The sequence below is a fragment of the Pogona vitticeps genome, chromosome 4, assembly GCF_051106095.1.
Source record: "Pogona vitticeps strain Pit_001003342236 chromosome 4, PviZW2.1, whole genome shotgun sequence".
Lineage (NCBI taxonomy): Eukaryota > Metazoa > Chordata > Lepidosauria > Squamata > Agamidae > Pogona > Pogona vitticeps.
In genome coordinates, this window is record NC_135786.1 from 211,084,690 (window position 1) to 211,109,111 (window position 24,422).

Consider the following 24,422-nt stretch of genomic DNA (forward strand, 5'->3'; position numbering starts at 1 on the left):
TAACCCAAGCCATTCTTGATGTTACCAGCTCAATGAATACATTAAGCAAAGCATTTCAAACAATTAAGACTGTTTGCAGATGTCAGAACAGACAAATTATACAAAATGTGTCAACATTATAGACCACTCTTTACAAATATCAGCACAGTAGTATATAAGAAATTAATGAAAACTGTGCCTCTTCTTTGAGCATAATGGCCAGCAAGAGAAAGACTATGAACAAAATTTCCCGTCCATATTAAACTGAAAAGAGTTATACAGTACTTAGCATCTTTTTATTGGGGCAAGTTTAATTAAGCCTTCCCTTTCCTCATGGATTTTAAGATTTCTCTTTTTTTTTTCTCTGAAAGACACAAGAATTCATTTTATCCAAACACTTCAGGACTGGCATCAAAATGTATCATTCTGTCTCACTCATGATTTCCTGTTATATATGGTGCCATATGTCCTAAAATACAGACATTCAAAGCTTTTCCTGATGTACTCTGAACTGTGTCTTACTATCATTCTCCCTAATTTACTCTTTGTTTCTCTTTGATTCTACTTTCCTTCTACCAGATGCTGCCTCCACACCCTTCCCTTAACACATAATCCCTGTAGCTGAAATAATAAATTCTAATTAAGGAAACATTCACACAACTCTGCTGACAATCCCCTCCTGCTAAGAACCTAGCTTTCTGCTGAACACTGATGCACTAACGCCTCCTTCCAGAAAGGCAATGCACTTTTTGCAACCAATAATACAGAATGATTTATTTTCTGCCAAAAGACCTTTCCATCAGGTGAAAACTAAAGCAAAACAACTGGAGCTCTTACATAATTTTCTCCCCGAAAGAAAATTTAATTTTAAGAAACAATTTAATCTTAAGATTCAGGTGAATAGAAACATCCAATCTTAGTTCCCACTCACTTTTGCTTTTCAAAGGGAGTTTAGGAAATGAATAGGACATGCAAAGATTACCACAGGAAGACATTTCCCTCCACTTGTTTTTACTTATTAACACTTCTAAATATGCTGCCCCATCCCTAATGTGCTGACACTGACTACCACCACAAAAATGTAGTACTGAAAATGAGTGTCACATGTTCTGTGCCTAGATTTCAGCACCCTATTGCATACATGTGGATATTGGTGGTAAAGTAATTCACCCTAAAAACATCACCTAAAATTTGAAGATTAATGTAGTTACTTCCAAAGAAACGTTCTGCTTCCAAATAAACCCTTACTGAACAATCCTAAGCACTCCCAAGCCAACTACACCAGAGCACAGAGTGCTGTCCTCTGAAGATGCCGGCCACAGAGACTGGTGAAACGTTAGGAAGAACAACCTTCAGAACACGGCCAAAGAGCCCGAAAAACCCACAACAACCAATCCTAAGCATGTTGGCCACAATCCTGCTTGTGTTTGCGTAAGGTTTGTGCAATTTGCCATGGCTCACAACAGCTAATTGATGAGTCGCTGGAGCACATATCAATTGTGCAACTGGGGTCCTGAGAAAGTATGTGATCAAGATGCAGCCCAGCACATTGGTAATTAGCCTTACGCAGACACCAATGACTCAGGTTGTTTACTCAGAAATATGCCTCAGGAAGTGTTATTACTCAATAAATGTGGTTAGAAGTACAGCATGAAAGTAGTCTGATACTTGTACCTGTACTTCTGTGCTAGTGCCTATAATTCTAGTGCCCAGGTTCAAAGTTCCCTAGTCAAGACCCAGAGCTATGGAAGACCTCTGATCTGAGATCTTCAACAGCCATTGCAAATCCAAAACAAACAAACAAACATACAAAAAACAGCAGAGAGCAAAATGGAGCAATGGACTGATTCAGTGTAAAAGGACTTATATTTAATATACTGCAGAGGTGAACAAACCATGACAAAAAGTAGTGAAGCTCTGAAGGCTACAGATGTATGTGGTCCATTTGGACAGACGCACCTACACCTACTCTCTTCCCTATACTTTAGTGTGCCAGGGGCAAGACTTTGACCTCAGCCTCATCCTTCCTTCCTTCCTTCCCAGCCACTCTGAATGGAAATCATTATTTGCCTACCAGCACTGACTCATCAACTGAACGTTGGGGTAAAGAAGGTGGGACCTCCTTAGGACTGTACAAAAAGTAGCTGCAGATTGCTGACTCCTGGCTTAAAACGTTACAGGCTATGCAGAGTCACTAAAGCTATTACCACATTCAAATTAAAATAGTGAATTTTCTTTTCCTTCCAGGATAAGGAGACAATAAAAAGGCTTGGTAAGGAACAGAAACCATTGATCTGGTTGTCAAGCCAGAGGTTAGGAGTTCAATTTCCACTGTGCCTTACTGAGAGGGTCTGGATTCAATGATTCATAGGGTCCCTTCTAGCTCTGCAGTTCTAAGATTATTATTATACTATTAAAATCATATTCATATTCAGAAGCATCCACCAAAAAGACCCTTTCAATGAAACACTGCACAAAAAACGCAACCATGTTGTGGCACAGACAGAAGGTATGCAAAGAAACCCCCAACCCCCAAGGATATCTCAGGCCTCGTCTCATGAGATTGCTCAGAGTTCACATTGCTGACTCTGGAAAGCAGAGTTATTTTCTTGACCATCTTCTTCTCATTCCTCCCCAATAGAACAGGAGGTTGGACATCATCATGGCCATACTTGAGTACAAATGCAACACTTCCAAACAATGATGTTGCCAGAATCCAATTTACAACATTACCAAATGGTGTATTTAATTCAAAGGTGCATTGCTAGTTAAAGAATCAAGGTTTGTATTCTTTATCACACATTGCGTTATGTGACTGGTGCATGATGAAGAATACAAACATTGTATGCTGGTGCACACAGGTAATAGGATTCTGGACATGGTATTACATCCACACCCATTTTCACAATTCTTCAGTTGATAAGTTATTCTCCTACCTGCACTTCTACTCCTATTCTTCTGACTAAGACAAGTAAGAACAAAATCTATAATTCCTGGAGTTCTATAAAAAGAAGATTCAAGAAGCTTGGAAAATCTTCATTAAATTGAGCTGAAAACTCAGTGACAGCCTTGTACAAACATTTAAACCTATAGTTTTCAATGGGCATTGGATTAATCTGCTTCAGCAAGGTAACAAGGACTCTTGTGGCATCTTTAACAGATCTATCATAGTAAGAGTTTTTGTAGGGATAACCCACTTCTTCAAATACTTGGAATAAAATCTTAGAAGTGAGGGTATATATACCCAGTGTACATTCTTAGGCAGTGGTAGCTACAGGTTCCTCTTTTCTACCCTGACAATTTTCAAGTCTGGAAAACTCTGTTAACGACAGTGAAGCAAAATTGACAGATAAAGAGTTAAAGAGTTAATCATGGGGATAGGGCTCTAAGCTAGAAAGATCCCGGCAGGCTTTATAGAATTATGAACCATCTGTATTTTTACCGAGAATTCTTAACTTTGAACAGTCTAGTCCATTTGCAGACTAGACTGCTAGGTTTAACTTGTATCTTCTAAGGGCAGAAAGAGACACGACACATATAGAAGAGGGAATTCCTTTACTGCTGAATCTTTTTAAATTCATGGCAGAAACCCTTCTCACTTCAGCCTCCTTTGTTTACTAGTTCTAAGCATGGGATTCCTTTGAAGACACATTTTTCAAAATATGAAAGCCTGCTTTAATCACCTCTCTCCAACAGAAACATGTCTGTTTCTGACCTCATGGACAGATGATCAAGCATTTGAAATTATAAAAGATTTTCAGCATCAAAGCTGGAATAAGCCTCCATTTGAATACCGAAGGTCAGCTTCCAGCCAAACTTGACAAGGCTGGATTAAATTATTTTTGAAAACTACTTATTTTCTCACTGCTTTTCCCTGTTTAAAACAAGATTCTTATTTTTGCTTTAAAATCAACAGCTTACCTTGTGCAACACATACACAAATACTAATATGAGGGGACCAGAAAGTAATTTCTAGTAGAAATTCAAACATGAATGATTAACTTCGTTGCCTCAGGCTTAAACTGGAAATGAGTTTGGAGTTGACTTTTTTTCCCTGGGGAATGCCTTACCTCACTAGAATCCTCTTGCTGATTGATCACAGCTAGTGCATCCTCTGCAGCCTGCCGCTTGGCTTCTGCCACAGTGCGCTCCATTTTAGCTCTCTCTGTAGTAATCATATCATGGGCTTTTCGTTCTGCCTCTGACACTGCCTTCTGCAACTCGGTCATTGCCTGACGTTTCACTTCATTGACTGCTTCCTCTGCAAAGAGAAAAATAGTTATTTCTCAGCTAAGCAATAACATTAATGTGCATAGAGAAACTCTCTAGAGGTTAGAAACCTCCCTTTTTTTGGATTTCAAAAATCCACCTGGCAGTAGCCCAGTATCATTTCTAAGCTTTGCAAATCACTAGGTGTTTAGACCTAACAGAGTAATGAGACCTTTGAGTTACTGGAGTTACTTTGAGTAACTGGAGCCACTGTAACATAATGTATACATTATTCATTTATAGAACCCTGGTTCCCAAACTTGGTTAAGCCAGGTGCAACTCTTAGAAATCCCGGACAGCAAAGCTAAGATGAAGGCTTCTGGGAGTTGCAGTCCAAGAACACCTGCATTACCTGAGATTAGGAACCACCAGTTTAAACATCAAATAAGGCATGTTGCTCCAGGGGTACCCTATAACCATTCATAAAATCATGAACATTCATTTACTTCTCAGCGATTTTCATCTCTCTTATAAACTTAGAGCAGGGGAGGACAACTTTGACAGGCCTAGTGGTCAAATGTCTACCCTAAATATCTACTTTGGGAAGCTGTATCTAGCTGAGGAATATTTTAAAAAGTCACAAAAAAAAAAAAAGCAAAAGCATTTAGAGGTCGACTTCCAGTGTTAATTTGGGGGATTTGGAAGGATGTGGCTTGGAAGAGCTAATTCAACCTAAACAATGTAAAAATTGCTTGTGGGAAAACACGTTTTTCACTCTCTCTTGCTCAAAAGGAAGGAAGGAAGGAAGGAAGGAAGGAAGGAAGGAAGGAAGGAAGGAAGGAAGGAAGGAAGGAAGGAAGGGAGGGAGGGAGGGAGGGAGGGAGGGAGGGAGGGAGGAGGGGAGAGGAAAGGAAAGGAAAGGAAAGGAAAGGAAAGGAAAGGAAAGGAAAGGAAAGGAAAGGAAAGGAAAGGAAAGGGGGGAAGAAAAGAAAAATATTTATTTTCCACTGGGGGAAACTAGGAGGCACTAAAACAGCCTCAGAGGATATACTTTGCTTGTCTCCATTTGTTTAATCGGTTTTGTCCTCACAGTCTGATTCTGAGCAAAAGCTGCAGCATTTATGCCACAACCTGCCTTCTGCGTAAATCTCCGTGGATTGCTAAGTCAGAAAAGCCAGGCTTCATTTTTGAGTGACTGCAGTTTTCAGCAGCCCCAGCAGCATCAACGGCAAACAGTGCACAGGCTTGTCTTTTCCCATCTACTTTTCCATGATCAATCCACAAGAGGGAAGACTCTCACTAGCAGAGTGAAAATCACATATTACCTAACCTTTCAAAGATCCCTGCATGCCAATTCTGGTACTTTCTTTTAATACCTGACATAGCACTGGCCCTGCACTGTTCAACGAGCAGAGTCCTTTCTTTTCAGCTACTCTGCTCTTATGCTATAGTGATTATTACTAAAAAAAATATCCTCTCCCAGTGTCCCTGCCACGCAGAGGTACATCTGGGTGAGATATTCAATATATGTACAAACTAGAACATAGTTACAGTATATGCACTTCTCTGAATTTTACACTTAAGGTAAAAATACACATACAAATCTGTGTTGCAGGAGAACATGAGAATGAACATGCATTATCTTAGGGAAAGTCACGAGCGCATTATATATACTCGTATATTCAAAAATGTGTATAAAATAGGAATGTTTTTAGAAAAGTAGATAAAGTATTATAAATTTTCATTCTGACTTTTGAAACATTTGCAAAGTAAAATGGAAATGAGAGAGGACAAACTTAATATTGGAAAAGTGAGCAGCAGAGCGAAATTAATGTTGGCAGATTCATTGATCTCTACTTGTGGACACCAGATGAAAGATTTTTTTTTTTCCCAGCTGTGGCTGACTGCTTTTGGAAATAGGTTTACTCGGCACATAGTGCCATGGCAAGGGGCATGAAAACATTTCTAGTCCTTTTGCAATTTTGATTGCTGATGTAAACAACACAAATCACCCCGACCTAAAAGAGCTGCTTCTTTGTTTCAAGGACTTTTCTCAATCAGAAGGACTGGATGGTTTGCTGCCATCTTTTTAAAATGACCCACTCCTTTGGTGCTGAGCATGTCTGTGTATTGCTTCTCAAACAGAAATGATACTAATTTCTTGGCCGTGAGATTCTGATTATGAAAAGTCCTCCCTCCTGCATGCCTGACGGGTGCATACGTTGCCTTTATTTCGTTGTCAACTTAAAATCTCTGTGTTTAACTAAGCATTCTGAACAAGAAGGCCATCCATTTATTTCTAGTCCTTCAGTTTACAGATGTTTTTCTTGTTTAGAATGTTTTACATTGCTTTCAGTCCTTGAATTGATGTACAGCCTTTGATGTTTCTGATTGTACCCTGCCTATTGACAGAGGGCAGCTAGAAATGAACTAATTAATATAGATAGTTTTTGCAGAAACATTTTGTGCAAATTGGGGAGATCCTCATGGAAAAAAGAGCTTCTTGTCTCACTCTCAAGCTGAAACCAATGGGATTTTGTGGGAACTGAAAATTCCTCACAGAGATGTCTTATGGTGAAATAGTCCATGAGAACAAAGAATTCAGCATGCATTCATATCAAGGCATTAGAATAATGTAAAAATAGTTACAGTGTCTTAGATCAAATTCATCTGTCATAAATTAACATAATGCACACTGCGTTTTCACATAATTTTAGTTGTGAACTGTTGTCAATGGCACAGGTGAATTTTTCTAATGCAAGAGATTTCATGTATTCAACTGACAACTAAAACAAGTAATTTTTTAAAAAAAATTCAACTAGTCTTATTAACAAGGAAACTATCCTCCCTCTGATTTAGTGTATCTAATTTTCATCTTTATTCAAAGCAAAATGACAATGATTAATTGAAAATTTAATAAGCAGTAATTATTAACTTGGCAAACCTAGTACCAATTAACACTCTATTAAAACTAATTACGACATGTCTCATTCAAGTGTTTGCACTTAATTGTTTCACCCACTTAAGAAGCACCTCAATTAAATGTTCTGTTTAATTAAAAACATAAGATTCCAATAAAAATGTTTTACTGTAGAATAAAAATATTAGAGTTACAAACGTTCCATGGTTACAGTGGAATGTACAGCATACCACAATACCATAAATTTAGTACCCTTTACCTGAAGCTATTATTGAATCTCTTAATGTATAGGGCGACAATACTCCACACATTTACTAACGATGAAGCCCTGAATATCTGAATAGGACTCATCTCTGAGTAAAAAAATCTACAGGACTTGCTTTTAGTTCTTCAGGTAGACTAGGATTTCTGTCCAGCTCTCACCCAATGGGAATTTTTTTTACTCTTTTTTTCTCAGAACAATGGATGTTCTTCTTATGCCATATTACATTTGAAAACTGTCTCAGAGTCAAAAGCAATTTGACCTTTATGTGTGTATGTGGGTGATTATTCACAAAACTGAAGCACAAAGTTTTCTCTGCTGCATGGCATTGTTCTTTATAACTTGGTCATAACCTTGACATTTGATGGCATATATTTTGTTCGTACAGCACCACATGAAATCATGAAGCTGTATCATTTTAAATACTGTACCCCTAACACTATTGTCAAAATCTCTATTTATATGACAATCACAGACTTAACTTCCCTGTATTTTTAAAATATATTGAAATATATTTTAAACATGTTTAGGGAGACACTGAACATGGAGTACATTTATTAAAGGATATCAGCTGCCCAGAGAAATGTGCCTAATCTGAAAATCTGGAGAGGAAGCAATAATATTTTACAGGAAAAAATTATAGAAAAAAGACCAGTATGCCTTAATTTTTATGAGAGTTTAAAAAAATGCCCTCGCATTACCCTCCCATAAATGTTTGGGAGAGACAGAAATCAGACCAAGCAGCTATGCAAGACTGGGACTCATTTACTTTGAATATTCAAGGTGAATTACAATTCTAAGTGGCAACAGGACAATAATTTTTGCTTACGATCAAAGCTGCAGCTTGACTAATTGTGTATGCAAATAAGGCAATTTATATTTAAATTATGCATTCCTATTCTAGTCCCACCGGCACACACAGATCAGCAAAGAGAACTGGTAGGACATTTGCAAGATGCTTGAATATTTATTACCAACTGCAAACATTCTGTGATCCCTTGAAAAGAAATATATGGAGACAAACCCACAGATGCAAATTTTATTGCTATCTTCATCAAAAAGGGGGACAAAAACCTAAACACAAGCCTTTTCTACATTATATCAACCCATGAACATATCTTTGTTAACCAACCCCTAATTTATTACATTTTATATTGAAAAAAAATTCAAAATGCTCAAGTAGTAGTGCTCACCCTCAGATCCTGGATTTCATCACACATGTACAGTATTTATAGCATTACAGTAATATATACACACACACATATATTTGAGATCATCATGCGGTATTAGCCATTAATTTGCCTATAGCTCCTGATGGAGCTTCACATATGAATGCAAACCTGGTAAGTATACACTGTTTATATCTTACTCAACATCAATGAAGTGGACATTTTGGTAGCTTCTGTGCTAGCATTACGCAAGGGACAAGGAATCTGAGTCACTGCCAGCAGCCAGAAATAACCAAGACATTTACCATATACATTTGCACACTTAATGGATAATTAGTCCAAACAGAGGATTAGTTTTCAATGCATGAAGAAGTGGGGGTTGTTCACCTATCCCTACAGAGAACAGGGATAGGGGAACATCTCCAATTTCTTCATGTATTGAATAAATAGACCTGTTATCTTTCTGTCCAGATCAGGAACAAATCAATTGCCCACATTCATCCGTGGAGGGTCAAAAAAAAGGAAAACCGCCGCCCAACTCTCAAAGCAACCTTCCAACCCTTCCACTTATAAGTAGAGATGACCGAAACAACAGCAGGGTCAAAGTAAAGCACACTGGGATTCAGAGCAGTGGACTTTGAAACTGGTCATTTTACAGTTATGCAGGCCAATGGTTTTTAATGTGCAACGAGGGGGGAAGTTGAGAGGGGAGATTTCTCCCCTTTCCTTTTGGCACCACTATGTGCCATTCCTGTTTGCAAAACCAGGTTTTGGAAATGAGGAGGGCTGGGAATCTTTCCCAAGCTCAGATTCTGGGCTGGGCTGGAGTAAGATTCAGGTAGTGGTGCTTGAACATTTATCTCCAAAGCTAGTTTTTCAACCAGGCTGTCAGCCTAATCAGAATCATTAACAGAAAGAGTTAAGTGTGGTCAATTTCATCTTGATTCAGCAGATAGTCTTAAATGAAAGGATTGGCTTACAGAACAGGGTGCCACATGAAGAATGAAAATATGTCAGAGGAAATGGCACAAGATTGCAGACCCAACACAGAAATTTGAAGCTGGGTAACCATGCCAGTCTGTTTTAGTAAAATAACTATACATTTTGTGGTGCCTTATAGCCTAAAAAATGTTTTGATGTACAATTGTGGACTACAACACACTTGATGTGATGTACTACTTTGGATCCAGTCTTTTCCAGTCCTTTGACTTTCTCTGCATTTACTGCTTCCCAAATAAGGACTTTTATTTTGCTTTATCAATTATACACATGCTCAGATTGAACTTCAACTTTATCAGAAGGAAATGTGATATAAGCCCTGAAAATGATCTGTTTATTGTCGTGGATTCTATTTTTTACAAATATTATATCGACATCCCCTTATCTTCAGACATAAATGCTGCTGTAATTAAAAGGATTTTGTGTTCTGATCTGTTCCAGCTTAAGATTGTGAACTAAAATTTTGGTTTATTAGCAGCATATCTTTTTTTTTAAATAAATTCTATCAGAGCATTAACAAATGCACACAGCTGCCAAACTGCTACACTCATGTTTTTGAACAATTCTTACCAGCTTTCTTCCAGATCTCCTCTGGCACATATCCAGAAGCTGGCCTGTGAAGGAATTCCCGATGTGAGTCTATAAGAAGCATAGGGAGGATAAGGAAAACAGAAAGAATATTTTTAAGTAACGGTTCATCAGACCTTTCTAAAAACATGCTCCTTCTTTAATATTTCAATCAAGGAAGAGCAAGGATAACCTTTACATAAAATGAAGGGGGCAATAAACCCATTATTTCAAAAGCCCTTACAGAGCAGATCAGCTGCCTTGTCTTCAAGTAGTGTGGCAGTATGCCTCACTAATAAAACAATCTCTTGAAACCAACTAGGTAAGAGATACTTCAAACCTCTCCATTTGCTTTCATTCATAGTCAGATTTTGACAAAATAAGTAAATGAAAAGTAAAAATATCACATGATCTACTTGAAGAGCTATTTGGGGGGGGGGGAAATGATAGAATTGGCCACTGAATTCTGGCTGTGATGTTACAAAATAAAAACAGTAAATAACGTTTTCTGGTTTTCCCTATATACGTTGATGACTCTGGTCCATTAAAAGGAATCAGAAAGATGGGAAAAAACTCCAGCTCTGCTTTCATTCTCCTGGACTGATTCAAGCTAGAAGCTACGAATCCAACATTTGTTCTCTGATGGTATTACTTTTTCTGTACAGCAGGCATCTATAACACTACTGGACAGGATGTGTAGGGCTGAAAGAGGTTAATGGAATTTGCAAATATCTGGTATCTCACTTTAATAACCAGTATTTATGATGAGGAATAAAAGGAGCTAATTGCTGCCATCTTACTTTTGACCAGCTTGACATGTGGTAGATCAGTCTCTGGAATTGACTGCCTCAGAAGACTAGTGGAAGATCTAGCGATTTAGTGATGCTTCTATCCCCCTCTTGTTTCAAAATATTCCCTAAACATAGATTCACAGATGCCAGGATAAAACATCCTAGCTTGAACTTTTCCATGACATAAAACCTTTTTTATTTTGCAAAAGAGTGTGAAGTTAACCCTTTTGAAATACAACAGTTTAGGACCAGTTTTGTTATGTGATTGATGTGTTGTGTATCTGGACTTGACTGAAATTCCCATCAAGGCTGAATGTTTTGTCTCTCGTGTGCAGTAAAATCTGAAGAAAACCTAAGACCCTTTGGTCCCAATATTCTATTTTGGCAGACAAGTTGCTAGCTTTTGCTGACCTAAGCTACCAAAAGAATAGAGAGAAACTGTTTGGAACCAAAATGTTAAGCTACTGGCAAATCAATCTGCCATTATCTATGCTATTAAACACTACTGTAATGGTATGTTAATACCATATTTATGATAGGTCAGTGCCATTACCATTGCCTTCCGCACTGCTTATGTGTTGCCACAACAAATCTTAAGATCAGGCCAGACAAACATAAATGAGTCAAAATAATAGGTGCTAGATTGTTTACAATTTACTAGCTATAGTTCTTCCTTTCCCTCTTACAATCTTAAAAACTGAATTATGCTTAATTAGCTTTCTGTAGTTTAAAGTGAACTTTAGCAATGAGGTGATCAAACCCGGGAGCTGAAACAAACAATGCGGTCATTTTTATCACTTTTTCTCAAGTTTCCAGGAAAAGGTGATTCACAGCTGAATGTGCATCATAGACAATGAAGAGGAAGGAGATAAATCGCATATGTTGAACCTGGCAGCCATTACAATAATATCCACAATAGGCTTCTCTTGTAGTAGCTGGAGGAGAGACTTCCTTACAATTCCATTAATTACTGAGACAGAGAGAAATCCAGAGTTCAAAGTAGCTACTAAACTCAAAAGATTGTGGGCTGTTTAGCAAGCAAAAAGATGTGAAGCAGGGCTTCTGTTTAGGTTTTCTGGAAACATTTTGATTCTGCAAGCAGTCCCAGAATCAGAGATTCTCTGAGGAGCCTTTTCCCCCTCCATTAGTTATGGGTTCATCTTGCAGTTGTGGCACACAACACAGCTTTCAGAAAGCAAACACATCTAGCCACTATTTAAATTGCCCACAATAATTCAGAGAAATGCTGTGTTGAATACAGAGAGTAAATTTAAGTAGTGGGTAGAATGCTGAGCTGGAAAAGACATGTTTCTGAAAAGAGGATTCCAGGACAGTTGGGATGCTGCCTACGAGTGCTGGTTCATGATGCTGAACTTGTATAGCAGGATGAAACAGCATCACAGTTCAAAGCAACCCCCATTCAAAATCCTTTCCATGTTAACTACTACTCATTATTACCTCAATGACCTGAGATTTCATTGCTGCATGTAATCACTCCACTGAATGATAAAGCAGTTATCACCACAATATTTTTAAATGCTTGGCTACATTTTAAAATTGCTGAATAGTCAGTTGTGTGCTTTAGATGCCACAATCCAGAAGGAGCAACGATACAAGGGGCTTGTCAGATTGTACAGTCATGATCTTGGCTTCTGTCTGCTACACACTATGCTTCCTTGCTATGTCTTCTATTTTTCTGTGGGGTACATGCTATGGAACAAAATCATGATGTTTCATATAGTGTAATGTAAAATTGTCATAGGGTTTTTCACTTCTCATTATCATTATTTTAAAGAATGATGAAAATCATATGAAATGTATTCCTAAAAATAAATATATGTGATATGATAAAGCTAGTGTGCGTGACTTTGTGCCTTTTGAGACCAGTGTCTCTATATCTCTAGAAGAAGTGAGCAAAAGCTTTTAAAAAGTCTATGCATCACATCAACCAATCTTTTGAGGTAAAGAACCGTAGAATTTGTCCATCCAGAGACAGCTTTAGAACCCCTCTCAGATATTATAACTATGGAAGTTGACAGAACCAGGTCTTCCCTTTTGATATCTATAGGTCCTCATGGTGGCTTCTGTTAATGTAAACTCAACAGCTAAGAAAGGTGCTTAATCTCAGTTAAGTGACTCCATTTTTTTCCTAGAGGAATCTCATCCAGAAGCCAAAATTGGCTTTTGGCCAATGAGTCATCACTGGTGATGCTTTCTCAGTCAGCGTAGTTGGACATAGTGTTTCAGAGGGCTCAATTTTATTGCTCCTTAATATTTATATGAAGCAACTTGAAAAAAATAATATATAACTTTGAAGCAAGGTATCATTGATATGCTGATGGCACCCAGTTGGAGAAGCTCTGTTTTAAACCAGTTTTCTTAGCCTCTAGTTCACAAGTCTGAAACAAAAAGAAGACAAGAGGGAAGTTGTATGGTTAAGAATTCTGGAAATACCTTTGTGCTTGATCTTCTACATAGCTGGAACAATGGCAAAAAGTGACTTTATCAATTTCATTGCTACACAGGCACTTTTCTAGGAAAGAAGACTACTACCAAGGTAGAATATGATTTGTCTCATTGAGGAAAACTACTGTAATGTATTTCATGAGGGACGGCTCTCAAAGAAGGTGCAATTTCCCATCTCTCAGGACAGACTGAATGATGGAGATGAATTAACTGGTATGTTTTACAAATGTCTTGGTTTCAAACATGGCTCAATGTTTTCATTCATATATTATCTATTCTGAAGTTAGGTTCTAAACTGTCTCACACTGTTCTCTTCAGGAATATGACATTGCAGAGTTGCTCAGAATCCAGATGTCATATAGGGGTCCTGTTCAGTGTAGTATCTACAATTTATTTTATTTTAAGGGCTTTCAAGCAGTATTTCAGAGCTTTCAAGCAGCAAAGAAGGAGTAGAATATATTTCAGTTTCATCAATTTACAAGACTTACTATTTCAATGACGCCAACAGGAAAGTCGTAGCTTTGGGAAGTGGAAGAGACTCACAAAAGTTATATCTCTTTGTGCTAGTAGATCAATTGTCTGCAGATATTGGTCTGAAACTATGAGCATTGCTGGATGACGATAAGAAAACATGATAAAACGCATGGAACTGCAGGGGATTTTAGCCTAGTCTACTGCATTGGCAAGGAGAATATCACCTGAAGAAATGAGCCAGTTCACAACATCATCACAAAAGAAGATGACTGGAATTTAGAAAAGAGACAGTATTTCTTAAAATAGGCTTAGAAAAAGAAACTTTTGAACCATGCTGCAGTTAGAAAACCTGTTTCTGTAAGAAGGAAAGTACTGTATTCATCTCCTCAAACACTTGGCCTACTGTCAAAGTGATGCGATGTAACATTTTTTATGGATAAATCACAGGAGATTAATCCACCCCAAGATCAGGAGCAGTTCATAAATCAGAAAGAACCTATCAACCTGGATGTGAAGTTCTGCTAGTACAAGTAGCGTTTTGGAACTCTGCAGATTGTCAGGGGAATGTGATACAATAGAAATAAGCAGTGCTGCAAGCATGTAACGAGAAACAATTTGTTTCTGTTTTTTGGGCAGACACCAAGGAACACAGAATGTTTTCCCATGTCCATTTCTTACATGCACACCTCCATTTTCTTCCAGCTCCTAAAAGCTCTCAGAGCCACACAAAGCTTATGGAACTACTCTTTGTCCATCATCTGTGTAACCCTAATAATTAATAATTAAAAGGTCTATGTTTGAGAAAAGACGTCTTTGAAAGTAAGTAGGAAATGAGATTAAGGCACTGGTGGTCTTATATCTTATTCCAATGTTGTCATCATTTTATGACTTTTCAAAGTAAGAGGCAGAAGCAAGACCAAGTTGTCACACACTGAATGTTCTACAGGCATAAGATTCCAGAAATCAGTCCTTTGGCATCTCCAAGTAAAGGCCGGGAAAGACTTCTCTATGTAACTGGAGAGCTCAGAGCTTGAAAAAGCTTTTTTTTTGTTGATTATTTATTTATTTTATTTTATTTTATTTTATTTTATTTATATCCCGCCTATCTGGTCAACTAAGGACCACTCTAGGCGGCTAACAGACAAAGAATAATAAAAATACTGTATACATATACAAAGGAACAAAATAATAAAAACTTAAGAAAGATAGAAAATCAGTAGAAAGGAAAGGAAAAGAACATCCGGAGTTGTCTGGTGGGAAGGCCTGCCGAAACATCCATGTCTTCAATTGATTTTTGAAGATACCCAGCGAGGGAGCCCCGCGAATCCCAGGAGGTAGATTGTTCCAGAGGCGAGGAGCCACCGCCGAGAAGGCCCGATTTCTTGTCTTCTCCTTCCGGGCCTCCCTCAGCGTTAGGCTCCTCAGCCTCACCTCCTGGCTCGCACGAGTGACACAGGTAGATCTTGGTGGGAGTAGGCGTTCCGCCAGATATCGAGGCCCTAAACCGTTTAGGGCTTTGTACGTAAGCATCAACACTTTGAAGTCGATGCGGAAACAGATGGGCAGCCAATGCAATGAGGCCAGAGTGGGCGAAATATGTTGGAATTTTTTCACTCCACTGAGTAATCTGGCCGCCGCATTCTGCACCACCTGTAGTTTCCGCAAACTCCCATCGACATGATGACCAGCAGATTCTGGAAGTTGGAATCCAAAAAAGTAATTTTCTGGAAAAAACACTGCCAAGTCATGGAGACAAGGCAATGCTAGCTCAGCCAATCATGTTATTCTGTATTGGCAGTTTCTTCTGGTTCTGGCCTCCTAAGAAACTCCCTCTGGTAACTTAGCTTCTAGCGTCAACTATACCATGAGACATATTAAGAAGAATTTCCTGTTAAGAGGATAAAAATCAAATTTTGTTCATAACATTAAACACCTTCCTGCAAAAGTGCCTGAATAAAGTGATCGTCTATTTACATGATTGCCCATCACTTTCCATCAAGTGGATTCTAAATGTGAAGGATGTCTGAGTGATATTTTTATGTATGTGGATTATTCAGGTCTGAAGCAATTTACTCTCCTATCATCCATGCAAATATTTAAGCACTTATTTTATTTTACACAATAGGCTAACTGTATGGCATGGCTTAAGCTAAGCATACATGCAGATGTGAACAGTGTATAGAAATTTCAAGCATGCAGTACAAAATGTACAGACATTTATTGGATTTTCTAGTTATCTCTAAAATGAATGTGCATGAACAATGTTTTCCATTGTCCAACAATTGTTGCAAAGGGCATGTGGAGTAGTGGAGTAACTTCCATACTGGTTCTTCAACGCCCAACCAATCCCTCACCCCTCATTTCTAAGCTTGATATCTGGATATACTCAAACATAGTTTTAGAGGTGAACAGGCCTCTCACGTTTAGCCAGAGAAAAGCATACTTTGCTAGTACTGTATAAAGTTCCTCTTGTTTCTCTCTTTCTTTTAACGGAAGGTACCTGATTTTAATGGAAGATACGTGATTATGAACATATATCTTCTGCATGTACTGCTACAGTTCCCCACATCAGAGCAAGTTATTTTATCAAAAAGGTTTTCACACAGAGAAGTAAGCAGCATGTACGAATCAGCCATTTGCCTTGTATCTGTCACCTGGAGTAGCTTGAACTATTTTTCTTTTATGAAAAGAAAAAAAAAAGCTGTATCCACTCTCCATATGGAAGACTGCTTCACCTAGCATGAAGGTTACACAAACTGCAAAATCCTTTTGCTCTTCCCACTCATGGTCCCCTGGATTAGAAACATTATAAATAACCCTGAAAAGAGGCAGATTATGGCTGTATCTGAAACTGATCTACAGAATAGATAGCAATATAAATAATAAAGGGAGAATGAGGCACAAAGGCATAACAGATGGCTCACCCCTCTTTCACCCAAAGCTACTAGAGATGACAAGCTGGTAATTTTTACAGGGTGGATTAGCTTGTTAAAAATAACAAAGGGGGAATCTGTGATATATGCAACCCATAGAACAAAACCCCAATATTTATACTTTGTGATGGTTTTAGTTAAAAATTGGGGGGCTTTAATAAAATTCTATGGCCATTAGCCATCAGTTTCTCAGTATCTTGGAGGAATACCTACTGTTACAATGGATCTTTTAACCTCGGGGTCACTCATAAATTGCTGGCCATTTTGTCTTAGGTATCCTAAACTATGAAAAACATATGACAATCAAAGATAAATCATTATATTTGTGAGGAAAAATAAAACAAGCTGTTATGATAAAACAAGACAGCGATGCACTTTTATTTGATACTGGAAATTAAACAGAAATCACAAATGGATAGTACATGTTTTGTAGAGGTTTTAATATTCTATAAATGGAAAAAGAAAAAAGAAAATTTAAGTGGGACTAGATTGGCAAGCAAGATAGTTGTTTCCCAAGAGGTAGAAATGTTAGCCAGTTTCTGGAGGAACAAAAATAAAAGTGTTGCAGCACTTTTCAGGTTAACACATTTATTTCATTGTGAGTGTTTACACATCGCAATTCACTTCTTCAGACACAATGCAAAGAATCTGTTCAGGCTACCAACTCATATTCCATTCTGTGGAGCTTTTATTCTTGCAGTAACTAATAAACAGAGAGGACTGATATTCCAGATGTAGGTGTAGGCTAACTCTTGTGGGTCCGGTTTATTTTTCTCTTTTTATCAGTTAATTTAAACATGCAGAGATACCCTTCCCATAATTGGGGAAACTGGGAGGAAAAAAAAAAGAAAGGACTGGGAGGAAAAAAAGAGAAGCCAGAGGCAAATTCTAAGGCACATAGCATTGAAAATAAAAGAAAAAGATCAACAAATGTTCTCTTGTCTTGCATACTTCCAGTGTTAAAGCAGACACCATACCTAAAGGGACGGGATCTGGATTCACAGGACTCTGCTGCCTGGAATGATTGCTACCACTGCCTTTTTTTAAATCCTCCGCATCACTGTACCGCCGTATCCAGTAATTAAGTTCCTCCCGGTCAGCTTCCTGACATCGCCGTAGCACAGTGAGCGATCGCCTTGTTTTTTCCACCATGTCCATGATGCAGTTCAAGAGCTAGTTGTCAAAGAAAGAAAGTGGGCAATAAGACTTGGCTGTTTGTGATACATGTTTTGTCCGACCCTCCAAGGTGCTTAGGGAGCCACAGAAGGTTCATTCCCCTGCTCTTTTCCTCACATATTTTTACCTTCCTGACAACATTAAGGAAAGTTAGGCTGAAAGATGTTGGTAGGCCTAAGGGGTATCCACAGAAAGAAGATACTGTGTTAGCCTGGACTTACACTTTAACCATATACCATACCACCTTAATCATTTATCCTTATTCAAATCAAACACTTGGAAACTTTCTCTGTTTCAGTAATTTGAAAATTTGAAATTTGCCACTAGGATGACAATGACCTGCTTTTTACACCAACTAGACTCTATCTGGGACGTGGTGGCGCTGCGGGCTAAACCACAGAAGCCTGTGCTGCAGGGTCAGAAGACAAAGCAGTCGTAAGATCGAATCCATGCAACAGAGTGCCCGTTGCTTGTCCCAGCTCCCGCCAACCTAGCGGTTCGAAAGCATGCAAATGCAAGTAGATAAATAGGGACCACCTCGGTGGGAAGGTAACAGTGTTCCGTGTCTAAGTCGCACTGGCCATGTGACCACGGAAGATTGTCTTCGGACAAAAACGTTGGCTCTATGGCTTGGAAACGGGGATGAGCACCGCCCCCTAGAGTCGAATACGACTGGACAAAAATTGTCAAGGGGAAACTTTACCTTTACCTAGACTCTATCTAATATAAAATTGAGTGGCTGGGAGTTTATAAATCCCCATTCTATATTACACAGATGTCACAGGAGTTGCTGCCTCCTCCTAGTGCAATTGTTCTCAACCTTCAGTCCCCAGATGTTCTTGGTCTACAACTCCCAGAAATGATGGCCAGTACAGCTAGTGGTAAAGGCATCTGGGAGTTTTAGTCCAAGAATATTTGGGGATCCAAGGTTGGGAAGCAATGTTCTATTGAATGGGTTAGATGGGTAAGTGGAAGGAAAGACAAAATGCTCAGGGTCACCAAGGATGAAGGTTGGAAATTTTATGACTCTTCCCTGTGTAGGAATTCTGGGGCAGGCCATCTCTTGACTTTTCATGGGTGTGGGCAAGAAGCAATGTAAAATGGGTAGCAACTCTCCACCAAGGCAAATATAATTAATATCATTCTACATTAAATGAAAATCACTGGACAAATAACACTGCATATCAATATCAGCAATTATGGCAACAGTGGCAACAGCAGAAATTCTATAGTATATTTCAAGTGGCCAGGTGATTCACAGATATTGTCTCAACAGCCATGTTCAATATGTTTACCTTTAAAGCCTAGGGTGCAAAAGAGGGAGCTCAGTGACAGCAGATTGATTAAGATCACAAATTAGACATTAGCACAAATTAGACATTAAGCAAATGAGTATATCCTTAATTAACTTAATTCCCCTCCCACTATAGGAGGGGAAATTGGTAACATGTCTTAGCATATCAGACTTGAAAATGAATATAATTATCTTTTAATGACCAAGCACAAAACAAAGTTCACAGGAATGCAAGATACAAAGGTGAGGAAAACCAAATGCTATGTCAAACAGATGTCTTTCACTTCTATTCCACTTCCCTAAAGACAAGCTGACTGTATTATCTAATTTGACACTTAGTGAATTCAAGACTGCCAAGTGGTTTCAACCAGCTTTTCCCAGCTCACAATTATCATTGAGAGATGCACCTGTGACAAACCCAGCCTGTGATTGCCTGTATCTATCATCAAGCAGATAAACTGCAGAAAACTTGCCAAGCCAAAAATGTGTATGGACTGGGGTGCAAACATTTACATTTTCTTCTCCTGTTGAGGAGAAGTAATACATATTTGATAATACTTAAAACAATATGTTGTTTTAAAAATACTTAAAACAGTATCAAATATGCATTATTTCTCTTCCTTAGCAGGAGAAAAAAATAATAAGAGCTATGACACATTTACATACTTATACGTAGACACAAGTATAGGCATCTATATTACATTCCTTACATGGTCAAGGTGTTTCCATTCTTCTGCCCATTCTCTGTCTGTTAGCCTATGATCAATCATTTCTTCTTGACGTGTGCCATGCAACCCTGCCAAAAACAGAGCAAAAATAAATAAAATATTAATAGCATGCAGGAGTCAAACAGTAGCAGCTTAATCTTCTGCATATGTCTGCCACTTAATGGCACCCATAATGGTTATCAACACAGCTGATAAACAAAATATCAATGAGCTACACCAGGGGTTAAGCCAATTAAGAGAAGAGGCAGGGAACATGATCCCAGGGCCCTTTCAAGGCCTCCAGTGGAAGTGCCAGAGAAGCAGGATGCACATGTTGCCTCTTGGGTCCTCAGCCAAATCATATCAATAAGAAGAGGAGAAAAATGTAGCTAGACACTGAAACATGGAGAGCAAGGTGACATATTATTCCCTTTCCCATCCAATATTCAAACAGAAGTAGAGATGGTTGTTATAGGTTTTTCGGGCTGTGTGGCTGTGTTCTTGAGGTTTTTCTTCCTAACATTTCGCCAGTCTCTGTGGCTGGCATCTTCAGAGGACAGGAGTCAGAACTCTGTAAGTTTTCCTGGCCATGAAAGTTTTCAAGAAGTAGAGAATTTATTTTATGTAAAGCATTTCTATTGGATGTGAGAGCTCCATATTTGTCTCCCAGGGGAGATGAATATGAAGCCCGCCAACACATGTATCCAAACAGTCCTTCCTCGCCTTCCAGAACCAGCCTGGTCCACTTGCCAGGCTCCTTGGTGCATGTGCACCCAGTGGCGGTGTCATCACACCAATCGTCGACATAGTCATGCTGGCGCTAGCACCTCCCCCTTCAGCTGACCACTCAGCAGCTGAGCGAGGAGACTTCTCTTCCTGCCTCCTTGGTGGAGTAGTCAGCTGCACGGAGAGGCCGGGCACTGCCAGTGGGACTATGCCCGTGATTGGTGCAATGTTGCCGCTTCCAGGCATCTACATGTGGAGGAGCCTGCTAAATGAAATGGGCAGGGAAGGACCGCTGGGACACCTGTGCTGGTAGGCTGCATATTCATCTCCCCTGTCTAATTTCTAGCTACTGTTCTGAAAAGTTAAGCATCTCTCATCATGTAATAAAATACAATCCATGAAAAGAAAAACAACACCAATCTACCCACTCACGTTTCTCTCTCAGGCAGCCATAGGATGCAACCCAAAGCAATTTAACATAACTTTGCAAAAACAGTTTGCAAAAAAACCTCCTTACTCCAAGAAGTAAAGCATATCAAATCATAGGGCACAGGTGGAAGTGTGTGCTTCTCCAGGCAATGATACACTACAACTACTATCATCTTTCAACAACGACAAAGCTCTCTAGGGCTAATCAGAACTGGAGACTGATATCATTCGAAGGGTTGCAAGTTACATAGCTTTGACTACGGCCCTAAAGGACTGATTTCCAACTGCCACCATCCTAACCTGGAGCAGTGACAGTACTCAGAGAAGGGCTTGATCTTAAAACCATAAAAAGCATTGTGTTATTGGGAGAACTGGCTCTTATTAGGCTTACAGGTCTTGGGTTGTGATAAGCATGCAAAAAGAAAAAAAGAAAAAGAAAAGAAAAGAAAAGAAAAAAAAGAAAAAAGAAAGAAAGACTGAAGTGTTTCTGTAGCAGAAGTACTATTTATGCCACTCCCATTACTGGACATGATCACTATCAGACTGACATTACAAGAAATAAGCCCCCCCTTTTTGGGGGGGGACTACAACTCCTAAAGTCCCCCAGCCAGCATGATCAAGTCCCCTTGCTGCAGCTCTGTTCTATTCATGTCACTTGAGGCCAAACCTTTTAATCCCCCCCCCCTTATAAACAGAAATAATGGCTCCAAACCCACTAATTGCAGTCTAGCTCAGAAGGGAAGGTTACACCTCAGTGGCAGAAATAATGCTCTGTATGCAGGAGGTCCCAGCTGCCTTTCCAGGTCAGGCTAAGAAAGTCTCTGGATGTAACCCTGGAGAGAGGCTTCCAGTCAAGATAGACTACAGAAACATGTACCAATAGTTTGATAGTTGAAGATAGTTTTATGTGTGAAACCTATCACTTCCAGTTTCCAGTTTATACATAAGGCTTGATACACTGGTTGCAACATGGGCTCTCTCCACTGGCTTTCAATATATGATTTGTTCCAATCTTAGTAAAAATAAAATAACCAAAAGGGGAATTGAATCATTGAATCCATGACTTAAAAAATGAAATTAAATGGGACTTTTCAAGAGCGCATGAGAGTCAGTACAAGCCTAAAGCACAAACTTCATAGGGCTGCTGCAATTGTAAATTGTCTCATCATGTCCCAGTGTTGAACTATAACAAAGCAAGCAGAGCTATCTTTTTCTGCAATATATTTTTATTCCAACAGATCGTCGTGTGAAATGGTATCCCTTCAGCTTTACCCTGAAAATGTTGTCTGTATTCAACAAACAGATTTTTCTTTAAAAAACCCACACAATTCAAGATGAGAACAAAACTAACATCTCTGTGGCCTTCCGACTTTGAAAAGTTAACAAACATCTCAAAATTTTATAAGTTCAAATCATACCCAGAATAAGAAAGAAAGCGCAAAATTTAGAACAAGTTCAAACTGGATGATACTTCACCTTCACCTTTTGTGAAGAGGGTGCAAAGCAATTTATGGATAAGATTCTCCCCCCACTACCAAGCTTCAGACAATCATCAATACATGACTTCCAATCTATTGCAGCTGCCCTAAAGGAGTAACTGAAGTATGACATTGATCAAGAGGAAAACAACAAAGACCTTGGAAGAAGAACTTTGCTTACCCATAGGTCTGGTTCTGTCCCTGAGGTCCCTGTGGTTGGGGTGTCTGTAGGAGTCCCTGTAGTGGTGGGCAATGGCCATATCATCCAAACGGTAATGCTGAGGTGGAGGCGGAGTGGGGTGAGGCAGACCATTGGGCTGGTAAGACAAGCCATTATTTGGACTGTACCGCTGGCCTGGGCTAATAGTGCACGGCCGCTTGCTTGGATGCTCTGAGTGCAAAGGCTCTCTGTCAAAGCCATTTTCTTTGGTTCTGAAATTTAAAAAGAAAAGGATCCCATGTTATCTGTGTGACTACTTTCTCTGTGGGTTTTGCTCCACATGCAAAGCAAAGAGTTCAGTGGTTTAGGTATCTGGCTGTCGAGCCGGAGGTTGGGAGTGTGATTGTCCACTGTGCCTCCTTGAAGGGGCTGGACTTGATGATCCACAGGGTCCCTTCCAGCTCTGCAATCCTAAAATGATGATGATTAATGGCAGTCTATTTAAGTAGAAAAAGACATAGACAAGCTATATTATTTACATAAATCTTATCAAGCCATTGTCTGCTAACAAGGGTTTGCATTGACTCCGCTAGCCTAGAAATCCGGGATAGTTAACTAATGTAAGCATACAAAGGTGAACAGCAACATCCAGACCTTATAAACAGGCCATTGGGACATAAGGTAGAGCAGGAGAGAAAAGTCATGGCGAGATATTCTGCTTGAGTAAGCATGAATCCTTAAATTGAATGTGATTATTAATCTGCTTCTGCTCTAGACTTGAAGATAGTTGCATTTTAAAAGTTATTACATTTTGAAGATACATTCCATAGTTCTTAAGACTTCATTTATTGCAACTATTATATTTCAATATTCCTATGTATACATACAGTACCGTATAACTGAAAATAAGACAGGTTCTTATATTAATTTTTGCACCAAAATGCATTAGGGCTTATTTTCAGAAGATTTTTTTTTATGTACATCAATCTTCTGGTTGCTCCACAATGGTGGAGGACGGGGTTTCACTTAACTGGGGCTTTTTATTGGGGTGAGGATTCTATTATCAGCATCCTGAAAAATCATACTAGGACTTATTTTCAGGTTAGGTCTTATTTTCAGGGAAACAGGGTATGTATACAATGAAAAGATTGTATAGCTTCTATACAATCTATATACTATATACACACACACACACACTGTATGTATGTATGTATGTATGTATGTATGTATGTATGTATGTATGTATGTATGTATGTATGTATGTATGTATGTATGTATGTATGTATGTATGTATGTATAAATACATATATATATACACATACATACATATAAATATGTATGTATGTATGTGTATATATATACTGTATGTTATTACATTTAATCCACCTTGCAAATTCCATAAGAATAATAATTCTTCTGAACACCCTGTGTACTTCTTAGGCAAAGTATTTAAAGGGTATTCAGAAGAAGAAAACTGTGCAGAATAAATCTTCTCATTCACATTACATACAAGACCCTTACATAGGGATTGTTAGCTGTGACAGATTTTACAGGCTGAACAGTTACAGGAGTGTTATAAGTTATTGCCATTGTGGGCTTAGTTCAAATGCAGTCTAATGACTTGACAGAGATACAAGACGTGAAACAAGAGAATGCCTTTTCCAAATAACAGATTGGAACATT

General features: G+C 38.7%; 1 protein-coding gene across 13 annotated transcripts in view; it reads right to left on the reverse strand.

The window, feature by feature from the left end:
* The window catches only part of RUNX1T1 (RUNX1 partner transcriptional co-repressor 1), a 221,242-nt gene that overhangs the window by 67,647 nt on the left and 129,173 nt on the right, over positions 1-24,422 (reverse strand). For all 13 annotated transcript variants that reach the window (XR_012086947.2, XM_072999107.2, XM_020814248.3 and 10 more), the window contains 5 exons: positions 22,761-23,011; positions 19,950-20,035; positions 17,747-17,942; positions 10,109-10,177; positions 4,050-4,240 (listed from right to left, as the gene is read on the reverse strand). Coding sequence is in view for 12 of the 13 variants with exons in the window: in XM_072999107.2 (XP_072855208.1) it covers positions 4,050-4,240; positions 10,109-10,177; positions 17,747-17,942; positions 19,950-20,035; positions 22,761-23,011 (793 nt within the window). In the remaining variant the exon portion in view is untranslated. The remainder of the gene's footprint in view (positions 1-4,049; positions 4,241-10,108; positions 10,178-17,746; positions 17,943-19,949; positions 20,036-22,760; positions 23,012-24,422) is intronic.